At 44.2% G+C, this 13,198-nt stretch overlaps 2 protein-coding genes across 8 annotated transcripts in view; one reads left to right on the forward strand and one right to left on the reverse strand.

Moving 5' to 3' along the window:
- Positions 1-232: 232 nt before the first annotated feature.
- Positions 233-6,469, reverse strand: LOC100117483 (radial spoke head protein 6 homolog A). Of its 3 annotated transcripts, none has more exons than XM_031928916.1 (11): positions 5,772-6,469; positions 5,415-5,610; positions 5,133-5,332; positions 4,969-5,056; positions 2,998-3,258; positions 2,787-2,909; positions 2,469-2,637; positions 2,092-2,258; positions 1,464-1,710; positions 566-759; positions 233-438 (listed from the first exon to the last, which is right to left on the reverse strand). In XM_031928916.1, exons 1-11 carry the CDS (start codon positions 5,894-5,896, stop codon positions 364-366), a joined length of 1,845 nt encoding a protein of 614 aa, XP_031784776.1. In that variant the 5' UTR covers positions 5,897-6,469; the 3' UTR covers positions 233-363. The 3 variants fall into 3 exon arrangements, with proteins under 3 accessions (XP_031784776.1, XP_031784775.1, XP_008205900.1); XM_031928915.1 differs by having other exon boundaries at positions 1,439-1,710; positions 5,421-5,610; positions 5,772-6,464; XM_008207678.3 differs by having other exon boundaries at positions 1,439-1,710; positions 5,772-6,462.
- Positions 6,470-10,962: 4,493 nt separating this feature from the next.
- LOC100117523 (papilin) overlaps positions 10,963-13,198 on the forward strand; it is a 100,329-nt gene continuing 98,093 nt past the window's right edge. For 3 of the 5 annotated variants that reach the window (XM_031928675.2, XM_031928673.2, XM_031928674.2), the window contains exon 1: positions 10,964-11,213. In XM_031928675.2, coding sequence (XP_031784535.1) covers positions 11,185-11,213 — 29 coding nt within the window. In that variant the 5' untranslated portion in view covers positions 10,964-11,184. Of the gene's footprint in view, positions 11,214-12,273; positions 12,627-13,198 lie in introns of those variants that run through there. The other 2 variants (XM_031928671.2, XM_031928672.2) reach the window with 2 other exon arrangements.

Here is a 13,198-nt window from a genome sequence, read left to right on the forward strand (position 1 = left end):
ATCGACGATGTATATTCTACTCGCATATGATAAATATTTGTATTTATATCTTATATGTATGATAAATAGAAAGTACACGTATCAGGGTTTCATAAGTTCGAGGAATCAGACGGAAGGGCAACACGCGTTTAGTTTTAAATTTGACTATACAGCTAGCCGCAGAGTATTCGCATCGCTCGAGCGAAACCAGTTCTCAAGTACGCGCACTCGCAATGCAAAATTTCCAAGATAATAATTTTTCGTATTTTTTTTATTGTCATCATTTTCAGCACATCATGAACAAACGATCAAACTACCAAGAATCTGACAAAAATCGAGCTGAAGTATGCAAGGAACGCGGAAATCGCTAGAAAAAATTCTTAATTAATTCCGAAAGTTTTCAATCCTCGCTATCTCTCTCCTCGTCGGTTTCCTCCTCGTCCCGCTGCTCTTCAGCGTCTGGAAAGGCAAAAAAGAGAGCAGGATAGAGCTGCGCGATGCGAAGGAATTTCGCATAATTAAAGGACTTTCCGGAGTTATGGTTCGCGCGTGTGTATGTGCATTGTGCACACAGTGCGTCACTCACCGTCGCTAGCTGGAGGAGGAGGAGGCAGGTGGGCGAGCCGATAAGCTTCCTCCTCTTCGAAGCTCGGCTCCTGAATTTCCGTGATTTCCAAGCCGATCGGCTCGTGCTGCTCCTGCATGGCCGGCATCGCCGGCGGACTGTAATTGTACGCATGATGCTTGTGGCCCCAGCCGATATACAAGTTGGCGAATTTCCTGCGCAGTATGGGCACGTATTTCCGATCAATGTTACAGCCGCTGTGTACACACCTTGATTGCATAGCTCTCGCGTATATATGTATGTTTGCTCCTGTTTATCATTGATTCATATATCGTCGCGGAGTTACGAGAGCTTTTTCCGTTATTGTGCGCGGTACAGAATACTCGGGAATTAAAGCGCGCGGTTGAAAAATCACGGAAACGTAACTACTCGAATAAATAGCGAACAGATATAGTATATTGTGTAACTAGGGGGAAAAATTGGCTTTTTCTAGCGAGGGGGATCACCCTCGCTAGAAAAGGCCACTCCCCCCTGTTGCACACCCCTGTTGTACTTTTTATGATAAGTGCACGAATGGGCTACTTATCATGCATATGAAAGGAATGGGAAATTCGATGACTTTTAAAAGTAAAACAATATTATATTAAAAATATCGAAAATTATGAAAATTTCGAAAATTTTGAAAATACTTATATAGACACACACATCCATTGGATAGGCTGCAGAGTGAGGAAAAAAACTAGAAAAAACACTTCCTTGGGAATAGTTTTTTTCCGCTGCTAAGAAAAACTCGATTTTCCATTCATTTTACAGACGTGCAAAGTGGCCTTTTTCGTGCACGTATGGTGAAAAGATTATTGTAAGCGAATAGAAGATTATTGGGGAATGACCAACTTGTTAGCGGAAAAGGCAAACGCACCCGGCCAAACGTTGGACCGAATGAGAGCTACTGCTATATGCGGCTGGAGTGTAGACGACTGTCGAGCCGTCCAGGCCGGTGTCACGGAATCCGAGTTATAAGCATCCTCCGATAGTGGCGTCAACAAAGGTGGTCCGATTTCCTTCTCCAATCCTTTGTCCCTCCCCTCCTCCTCTCGCGCGCTCTCGCCCTTCTCGCTCACCCCTTCCTCCGACTCGTCCTGCTCGTCCTCATCGCCCTCCTCCTCCTGCCGGGCGCAAAAACGTAATTCCGCATTAAACAAACGCACATAAATCGTCAGCAGGCAGGCCTACCGCCTATACTTGTACACCCGAAATCTCTATTGACTTTCGATAAATTTCGATGCGCGAGAGGGAGAAAGATTAATGGCTAAGTGATTGCGCTTTCTCCCCACGCGCGGACACGCGGTCGCTCGAATTTGCGCGATTGCGCGTTTGAATTTCATAATTTAAAAGCGAGGGCCCGGAACTTTTCCGTTTGTATTCGCGCGCTGGCAGCTAAAGCTCGCGCTGAGATCGTGGCGGCTAATTGATTGAGGCGAGCTTTATTTTTAGCCGGCCGCGACGATTACACTGCAAGTTTTAAAGATAAAACTTTCTGTATTTACGTCGTCCTCCTCCTCGTCTTCGTTGTTGACTTTTCCGGGTGCCAGCCACTCTAGCCGTCCCTGACTCAATATGTACGGACTGTGATGACACCAGCTCGACATTGACGGATCAATCAGATCCTTTAGCGGCGGCTGCTCGTAATGCCGATTCTTCACGATTACGCGCCCTATATTTAACAAAATAATTTTCTTTGGCAAGTAAACATCTTTAAATGTATATAGAGCTTGGATTCTCGTGGGATTTCCGATCATGTGTCAGATAAACAGGATGTTACTGCGCTATATATCAAACGGAATTCGTCAGACCTATCCTACGAATGCTGTTACTCGCGTATACTTTTCATTCAGTTTCAACAATTACGAATGGATAAAGCTACCTTCCGTCTCCTCCTCGTCCTCGTCCTCCTCGATCTCTTCATCCTCTTCTTCCCTATCGCCGAAAGTGAAATAGCCAATCGGAGAGACGTGCGTGGCGGCGCCAATGCGAGCAATCTGTGCTCGTAGATAATTCTTTTCGTTTCCGGGAAACAGTAGAAACGTTTGAATCTAAAAAATTACTCCCAGAAAATGTAAGTGAGACATTTGTACTGCATGGGATTTTCTCTGAGAGCTCACACGAAACTCTATAAAATCGTTCTTGTTGAATTTAAATTCGACCTGTCTTGATATAAACAACATCGTATAGCATTGCTCACCGGAGTCTCCAAATTTCCTGTGAATAAGTAGATTATTTGTCGAGCAACAACAATTTGTCGAGGAGTCACTGTGGGTAATTCCGTCCAGTCATCCAACCCTGGGAAATTGCAAACGTAATAAACCTGTAGAGTAATCGTACACGACGTTTAATTATACAGTGTTATCCTTAAAAGCGGTAAAGTAAATTAGTACGACGTCAAATTGATCCACCTTTGAATTAACTCCCGTGCCAAGTTTTTCAGGCGCTACATCTGGCGTTGGTTTCCACGTATTTTTTGGAATGTCGGGAAAAACTAATTTAAGACTATCATTTTCTATTGATCCTGCTTTATTCTCTGCGGTTAGCTCGGGCACCTCAGTTGCCAATGCTGATTCCAAAGCTTCCTTCTCGGCATTTTCTTGCTCATTTGCCTCCTCTTCGGCATGAACGTTTTTTGTTTCTTCGCTTTTCAAATCCTTTTCCTCGAGCTCCTATTTATTTTAATCTTTGGCAGTTTAACAATTACAACTTCTAGACGGTCGTATATGTGCAAATCCAGAAAAAACCGGAAACTTCGGGGGGTCTGAGTGAACAAATTTGAAATTTGAGGGCACACCTACCAGACCAACTTTTTTGGGTTCCTTAGGCCACCCAGAACCCGAAAAACCTTGGGTTCCCAAGATTAAAAAATACCTTTTTATAACACGTTCATAAAGAAGACCATTTTCGTATAAAGTGGACCGAAAATAGGGTTTTCCGAGCGTCAGATACAATATAGAGCAAGAGTCCCTGGTCACAATACATGTATAAATTAATCCATTTTCGCTCCCTATAAGGTAGAACAAGCCTACAATAATTTGAGAATCGAAAATCAAGAGGAGCGAAAGGTTCGAAAACTACCATTTTCCCTAGGGGCGAAAACGACCATTTTCGCTCCTTTTAATTTATTTTTTTTTCATCTCCTTACTAAAGCTTTAAATTGTTAAAAACTTTTGAAACAATTTCCAAAATTTTCAAAATTTATATATATATATATATATATATATATATATGAATCTATACATGCACACCGTAGTGGACGACTCAAAAAACTCTATTCTCGATCAATTTCATAGGCGACAAAAGTGGTCTTCCTTATACACTTGTTATAAAAAGACTCGGATGATGTTTGACTACCACTTGTGCTCAAACGTCATCCTCGCTTGGAAAAGCCCATTGGCGCCCCTTGTTGTACAATGTACTAATTTTTTTGCCGGGCAGTTGAAATTCTCTTATGTGAATTTAACACGGGGAAAACTAACGAAAACCAGGAAAATGTGTTTGAACAGAATCGAAGTATTGAAAAAAAGAATTGATTTGAGGGCTGGTGGGTTAAAAATGGTTGCCTAGGTCAAAAGTTGTCTAGGCTTGAAGTGACAAAAAATCACCAATTTCTCGATTTTTTACGAAAATCAGCGATTTTTCTTATTTTTAAAATCCTTATAACTTTTGATCCCAGCAGTCAATTTCGACCACTCGGGGCTTAAATTGTAGCTCTTTTCTTTTTCTTTCGCTTTCAAAATTTAGATTAAACATTTTACTGGTTTATCAGCTATAGATATGGCAATGAAAAAGATAAAAAAACAGCCATAATTGATGGGCATATATATAGCTGATCGTAAAATAAAAATGTTAATCTGATTTTTGAAAGCGAAAGAAAAAGAAAAGAGCTACAATTTAAGCCCCAGATGGTCGAAATTGACCGCTGGGCTCAAAAGTTATAAGGATTTCGAAAAAAAAGAAAAATCGCCGCTTTTCGTAAAAAATCCAAGTATCCATGATTTTTCGCTATTTTTAAGCCAAGACAACTTTTTCCCTAGGAAACCATTTTTAACTCACCAGCCCTCAAATTAAAGCTCTCTTCTAATACTTCGATCCTAGTAATACACATTTTTGGATTGCACCTTAATACGCTGAGTGTGTAAAGTTGAATCGTGGTTTGTTTTCGATAATTTTCCCCGTGTTAAATTCCCATAAGAGAATTTCAACTACCCGGAAAAAATAGGTATTTTTTAATCTTGGGAACCCAAGGTTTTTCGGGTTCTGGGTGGCCTAAGGAACCCAAAAAAGTTGGTCTGGTAGGTGTGCCCTCAAATTTCAAATTTGCTCACTCAGACCCCCCGAAGTGTCCGTTTTTTTCTGGATTTGCACATATGCTTTACCTGTAATTTTCTTTCAATCTCATCTTCCGATAAAGTAGCCTCTGCAATATAATAATTCTTTGGCCGTCCTAAAATTTTTCCCCAAAATCTGATTTCACGAGCAGAAGAACTTAGCGTCAAGGGAAATAAACAATTGAAATAAGTTTTACTCTTGGTTGCATTACCGTACATCTTCGAGCTTTTCTTTAGCCATTAACTTTCGAATACTCAAATTCAACAAGACTACTTCCGATCGCGGTAATCCTATGTCTACTTGTTCGAAATAGTACATGTCATCGAACAAATTCGGAGCTGAATTTTGATTGTCGCCGTCTTCATTTTCCTCCTCTAAACTTCGATTATCCTGATCGAGCGACAAATCAATCTAAATCACACGAGATTTTAACCGCATTTTAATTTCTGATTGCGATTCTGAATTATTAATTTGCATTATGCGTTTAAGTTACTTTTACGTTAAAAAGGTCGATGAGCTTTCTGGCATCTTCGTACTGCGGTGGCGGCACATACAGGTCACGCAGACGATCGGTTTGTGAACGGAATTTGTCATTTCGCAATTTCTTGCTGTACTCTTCGAACGAAGCGAGCGTATTTCGCGGTCGCTCTGCTATTATTTTACTCAGTACCTCGCTAAGATGATTGTAGCTATGAAATGAACAATCGTATTGAAAAATAATTCGTACGTCAATATTTCAGGTGTAAAAAACTGTCAGATGCTCTTTCATTGCAGTTCTATATTCTATTTCATCTCCACACATCATCTGAAAACTTTATCCAGTCAGCGCGTGTATTGAAGTAAAACTTACAGGCTATCTCCGGCCTCGGGACAAAACTTTCGTAAATAAAGTTTAGCGTGCTCAGTTTCGCGCTGAACAGAGGGTGTTTCGTCATCCGGCGGAACTTGGTTTATGTCATACGATGATTGTGCCATTCTGGATCTCTTCGTATTTTTTATTCTCTCACTCGGGGCGCATGAAAAAAGCTCGCGATATTACATTTTACGAGCGCGCGCTCGACTCCATATACCACTCGCGAAATTCGACACTCGTCTCCGGGGACAAGCTTATCATAACCTCTTTCCTAATGAGGCGCGAACGTTGCGCCGTAGCCGCAGAAACAGGACGATTTTCGGCTGTTATATCTCGACGCGGTCTCCACCGCCAGTCGACGACCGACTCTACGGTTAAAAAAAGGAGAGAAGCAAGAGCCTTTTATCGTTTTATCGGCCGGTTGTGCTCACGTCTATGGCAAGCGTGCGTCTCCCTGGCCATGCAAGGCGTGGTAATTAAGTCGAACTTTTGCGCGGAGAGCGTTAGAGGAGAGGCAGCGAGAAGAAAAAGCGGACGGCGGTCGTGTCGCGGCCCCCAATCACGGGGCTAAAAATAAAATGTCTCTATGATAGTCAGTGTAGATAAACGCTGCGTGTCCGTGCCCGCCGTTTCCGCTAGGAGAACCTCGGGTTCGATCTCTAGCTCTTCCGGAAGCAGCCGCGAGGGAAGAGGATGTGTCCATCGCCACACGAAAACAAGTTCCTCTCTACTGTGGAAATGTTGAGTTCTGGAAGAAAAGTTCAATGACGCGCGCGGCCATGTTGGAGGTATATGTGTTCGCGAGTCTCGCGCTGTGTGCGCATATTTTAACATAAATTCTTCATTATATAGTTAGCATATTGGGCGGTAATTGTGACGTTGTAAGAGCAGCACGGTTTCGAGCCGTGATTCGAGAGGAAGCAGATAAATAAAAAATGTGAATTATCAGGCATCGGCTCGAGGGGAAAAATTCTTGGTTCGCAGATAGTGCTATTATCTAGTGTATACTACGTTATTTTATGAATGAGTGAATAATTTCTGAATGAACGCGACGCCGCACGCGCCGAGTTCTGTATCAGCTTGCATCCTGAAGCTGGACTATCGTGTATCGGGTGGCCTAAATACGAGAAGCTCGAGGTCGCTGTTTACTTCCTTTTTACACCCACTCGTTACGCTATCCACAGTAAGCCACGAGATCGTCGGCTACAAAAAAAATCATGCCTATTATTGAAAAGCCCGCATGCGCATCCGCGATTTTATGAAAGACAAAAAAAGGGAGTTTACAGCTTGTACTAAACCACGAAGTATTGAGCAGTCAGCATCGACGTGTGGTGAACAATACCGGTGCATATTATAACAAAGAGAGTGGCAAAAAACAATAGTACAGATCGATTGAAATAATTTGGAGAATCGATATCAATGAAAAAATCCGCAGGTATATTCGGCACTGGCAACGAACGAGGGAATCAATCGTTACACATCGGATTAACGCGAGTATAACAGAAATACTGCACGTACGCTCGCAAAAGAATATGAAATGCGGTATACATATAATACTCGGGGCATGTGAGAAGTTAAACTGGTAAAACGCAAACAGCTCTATGATTGAATCAAGCTAGGCCGCTGCAGCTGGTTACCGAAAATGCCAGCGTCAAGCACGTACGATATTCGGATTATTTCGATGAACACTATGTACGCAGTGCGCTTATAGCAGCACTAAGCGCATTTGCAGCCCACGTGCCGCATTCTCGCCTATATTCCTCGCAGTTTGAACTATAATGCTGCACACAGCTAACCTATAATCAAATGCACTGCACGCAAATACAGACGAAAACAAAAGGGTATGGCAGTCATTAGACGATTTGCATTATTCTATCCGTCGGTCCGCGAGCACAGCGAGATATCAAAACGCGACTGCCTAAAGCCCAGCTCTCCTCCAGCTGTTGATTATTCATCTCTTGTTGACTGCAGCGCGATTCCAATGACGTTTTCAGCTATTTAACAATGAAAGCCCAATCGGCGGACGTCGAGTATACGCCTCCGACGAGTATCCTAATTATACAGAATGCGCATTCGGCATTATTGAGCTGGCGAGTACTATTAGCGAGAGAGAGAGAGAGAGAGAGAGAGAGAGAGAGAGAGAGAGAGATAGAGAGAGAGAGAGAGAGAGATTATGTGTGCCAGGGAATGAGCACTGAAGTGCAAGGGACAACGAGTTCGTTCACTGATCGATGAGCTGTCGCTGTATGCTGTATTGGAGGCAGGTATGAGCCCATGCCGAATATGATTGATCTATGATTTTCGCAAATTTCGAGAGTTCCGCTCGCTACACGCCATATGCTTCTACGCGCATGAGCGCAATGACCGCGTAAATGTAACTCGAGCGCGGTGCAGTTCCTATATACAATATATATGACAAAATACAGCTTCTATTCTAAACGTGACGTAATTAATGTGCAAGGGAAAAGCATGCGTGCACAATATAATAGGGTTGAAAAATGAAAGATTGGCCTTTTAATTCCAAGCATAATAATTGAGTCCAAGGCATTGAAATATTTTTCTTTCGGCGACTTTTTAATATGCGTAAGAGGATTAACTTCACCGACGCGATGCGCAAAGCGAGCATTCGAAGAAGATGAAATTTGACTTTATTATATATGTACATTTAGTTATATAATTCTGCAAATGTTGTGTTTAAACTTTTCGTTCTAAGAATCATTCAACGATTGCGTGATAGCATATTATACACTGTATATAGGGATATCAGATGATTGGAGTAGAAAATGAATACAGCAAACTAATTGAATGATGCTGATGATGACTCTTTTTTTTTAACTACGTCATCGGGACAACGGGCGACAAAAATTCCTGTGTTGTCATCAAACACGCGTCGCGCGAAAATAAAACAGTCGATAATGGAGTGAACAGTTTCGCGCAAATTAAATTGAATTCACGTGCTTTCCGCCAGTGAATTAGCGCCGAGAATGTCAGTTTATGAACTTCCTTCCTCTGGCGTCGAATTTTACCGATAATGGCTCACATAGAATGTCAGAACCGCTGATAATATAAAACTTTTTCGGTTCAACTTATTTATATACACGTACGTCACTTTTCCTATACATGTTTGCACTCTTGAAGAAACGAAGAAAAAAACACGGAAGTATCGAGGAGCTATGAAGAAGAGAGACCGTGAAAATACCGGTAATTGCTCGCGAGTCGAGAGCGAAAATGCAAAATCGATCGTCCGGAACTTGGGTGAATGAATATATACGTCATATCTGGCGTTCTGTTCCTCTCTTGCTCTCCCTCACTCCCTGGTTCGCTCCGGCCCCGGACCTCTTTTGTTTCTCGTATTCAGACGGCTTCTGCGGCGTGCACTGGACAGTCCGCAGGAGCGAGTTGCCCGGCGGCTGCGGCAGCAGTAGGTATAGAGCGCAGCATAATAACCGATATAAATCACTGTTGCGCTGCGCTGCCCACCGGATGATTTCGACTCGGCAAAAAGCCGGGGCAGCAGCGATTTTCCCTCTTTCTCTCTTCGTCGCGCGGCGCATGCAGTCGAGTGCGGGACTCGCTGGAATAAAGCAAAAAACTAACTATTGTTCTATACGTCGCGCCAAATCCGCGGGTTTCGCTCCCCGGCGAAAGTGCTCGAATTAAATTCCCGCAGCGTTGAGCGCAAGCTTGCGCGCGTATTATGCCGCGTGCCAACTCTTTCTCGTGCGCTCGCGAGCGGTGTCTATTTTATACGACAGCAGCTGTTGACAAGATTTCTCGAAATGCTAGGCGGCAGCCTTTCGTTTTCCATCCGCCTATTTCGCTGCGATATGCGGGGAACGGTAAAGAAACGATCTTGATGGGATGTATGTCACTTTTTCGATTCAAGCTGACGAGCGCGCGATGTTATCAAAGTTGTATAGGGCTTTTGGCGTAAAATTGTGGATAGGTGAGCTTTACAGTTCGAAGTTACGGACTCGATAACTTCGCAGTGTATATTATAACATGTTTACGGCGTTTTTCGTTGCGGGTAAATTTATCAGAGCATTATTATTAAGGGAAAATCGTTGAACGAGTTTGCAAACTACAAGCTTCGAAGTTTTGCAGAAACGGAAAGCAATGTTTCAAAGGCTCGCGTGCTTTCCCGGAACATCGAGATAAAAGCAATCCGGTGAACGCTTTAGTATAAATTGTGCTAGTATTACGCACTGCCGAGACGTGCGGGATCCACGTGCTATATGTATCTATTACTTCGGATGTATTTGCGATGCGGCAACTCACGCCGCGCCATCGGAATGTGCTGAACGCGGTGAAAACGCTTGTACTGTTCATTGAACCCGAGGTTCATCGGGTATAACTGGCATTTTAAATTATATTTTCAACCATGTATACTTCCGTTAACAGTGGCACGCAGTCGAGCGAGATTACAGGAATACTTTGCTCAGTGGAATAAATAACTCGTTAAATTCGATGCCAAAGTTTGAACATCACGCAATTACTGTTTGCTGTTTTCGATGTGCGCGTTTCCAAACAACATATACCTCTTGTAAACAGTAATGCGATTTGATATATTTCTGGGAAAAAAGCATCCACTGCAACGCAACTAATTACGAATAATTAACGATAAAAAATGTCTGACGAGCATTTCACCGAAAATCAAGCAGATTGATGCATCGGAAGAGAGCGAATCGAAAAGAAACCCTGCACTGAATTATGCAACGATACCCCGAACTCTTATGCTACGGAAGAGCGCATCCATGCAGTACAGAAGTGTACCTCCCCCCTCGAGGCCATACAATAAAGCAGCCATCGAATTCAACGATCCCGTGCTTGCGAATCTCGAGACATAGTCAAGACGACGCTGCCGACGTGTGTACCGGTATAAGATCGAGAGTTCCAGTCGCGTGCGTGCATCTATACATACATGCGCACACATCAGCGAAGCACATGCCTCGTCGAGAGCCTGCAGACTGACGAGCGCGCGAGTGAGGAGAGGGTTCGCGGTCTGCGGGGGCGACGGCTCTATGAATGAGCGAGGAGCCCCCTGGGCCCCCACTCCACAAGACGCAGCAGACACATACGTCGAGAGAAAGAGAGAAAGAGAGAGAGAGAGAGAGAGAGAGAGAGAGAGAGAGAGAGAACTCGTGTGCGGCCCTCTCTCGCTCCGGAGGAACGGTTCGCCGGTCAGTTACTCGTGTGGATCGCCGCGCGCGCGTTCACCAAACGCTCGTCCTCCTCGACGCATCGTTTTCCACTCTATTGTACAGTTCTCGGTGCGGACCATTTTTTTTCTAGGAGGATCCAGCAGAAGTGGTGGTGTTTCATTCCAGTCGCGCGGGATACACGTGGATCCCGCCAGATTCCAGGAGACCGTCACGTACGCGGGCCGGACCTGCCGCCGCCCGCCGTCGACATGTTTTCCATCACGCGCTTTTCATTCCGGTCAGTGGTGCTCTTTTTTTTTAAACTCTTTTTTAAATTTTCAAACGTTCAATCGCGCGCTGCGTGCGATGCTTTTTTCAAAGAATGGAAATGTATATGCTCCCCGCTGATTGCACTTTGATGATGTTTGATGTTGCTTTTTTTATATTTTTGTAAAGCGTAGTTTGCAGCTGAATAATGAAAACGCGTGAAATTTTACGATTTCTAATATTTGTTTCTAAAATCAAATGGGTTTCTTTTATGTCCGTTTCGATAGAATCCTCTTGCAAAATTGTTTTTACCCGTAATATAGGCGTGCCGATTTTTCTCTTGCTTCGAAGTGATTTCTTTTTCGAGCCGAACGTCTCAGCTTTAGCAGTTGAACCAAACGATCAATCTTATTACGGGAATGCGCAGTCGAATTTTCGCGGGGAATTCAATGCAGCGGGCACATTGATTAGGTTAGCATCATCCTCCTATCTCCGACGGAAGCAAACAGATCATCATCGGTAAATCCAAACTCCAAACTATTCAGCGCATGCATAAGCAATCTGAGGGCCACTCGGTGAAAACGAAGACGGCAAACTTCTCCATTCCGTTAAAACATCATGATGCAACAACAGCAGCCGAGGGTCCCACTCGAAAGTCCATCTACCTTCCGATACAGCTTATAGCCGAGCGTGCCCCCTTGGGAGGAAAAAAATCTCGGCGGAGCCCTAATACCCCGGTAAGCCACAAAAACCTCTGAAAGCCTCAGTCGTGCGTGTTGGAGGTAAGAGGCGCATACGTTATACAAGCGCAGCCCTGTCCCCGCTCACGCACGCACACACGCGTGCTGCGGGAGTATTAGGTGCGCATCAGCGCAGAGAGGATCAACCTCTCGCGGGCGGCGGCAAAGAAGAGAAAGAGGGAAGGAGCGAGAGTCGAGAGCAATTAGCCGGGGGAAGTTTGGCCTGCATGTGTGTGCGAGAGGCTCTCCTCTGCGCTCGGGATCTGATGCGATGTATGCGTATGTGTGCTCCGCCAGCAACAGCGCCGCGCAGCCTCTCGCTGCAGCAGACGCGCGCCTACGATCCGTCTAGTCGCTCGCCGACCCCCGTCCGCGAAGGTCCGGAGAGCCCGCGAGAGCTCGTTGCGCGTGCGCGCGACCCTCTGTACCGTATTGGAGCCCTGTTATAAAGCCTGCAGCAAAGCTCGGAAACAGTGTAGACTTTTTCTAATTTTTTTTTTGTACTCGACACTGTGGGAGGCGGCGAGATTTTTCTTTCTTTTGCTTCCGTCGATAGCGGAGAAGGTGGAGAGGAACTTTGACAGTGCGCGATTGAGGATTGTATCCCGAGAGGAGGACCGAAGAGAGATTCCATCAGGAAGAATAACGGCGGCGCCCGAGGCCCGTCTTCGTCGCCGGGCAATGACGCCGGTCAGGAGCACATGGTTAGTTCGCTTGCATACTTATTTATATTTCTTTTGCTCCTTATTACTTGCGATATTTTTGTTGTATCCTAGCTGAAAAAGTCTATTATCGCTGTTTTAAGTGTATGCTCGTGATTCGATACGCCCATCAAAACTTTTTTATCGGATTCATCGTATCTGATCAGTCGGGTGCTTTGATTTATGGAGATTTTTTCTGAGCGTTATCGTGGTGCAACTGGGCATTTTTGTGTTGCGATCGACAGTTTCGTTTCTTTGAACTTGGACTTATGAACGTCCGCTATCGGCATTATCACTTTCAAGTGGACGTTTCTCTCAGCTATTTTAAGAACTCATATCGAGGGTTATTTTCGAAGGGTTTCACGAAATGCACAAAGAATATCGTTGTACAATATTAAAAAAAATTAATGGCGGAACCAAACATCGACTTTATTCGTCTTGTAAGATTTTATAAAAAACGTTCTCTGTTCGTGCTAACAAAATGGTTAAATTCAAAAAATCGCTCGGTATGTGCAGCCTCCGTAAAGAATTTCAAGCGTGCTGGTCTCTAGTTTGCGGCTGGCTTTCCTCTCAAT

The sequence above is a fragment of the Nasonia vitripennis genome, chromosome 4 (assembly GCF_009193385.2).
Source record: "Nasonia vitripennis strain AsymCx chromosome 4, Nvit_psr_1.1, whole genome shotgun sequence".
NCBI lineage: Eukaryota > Metazoa > Arthropoda > Insecta > Hymenoptera > Pteromalidae > Nasonia > Nasonia vitripennis.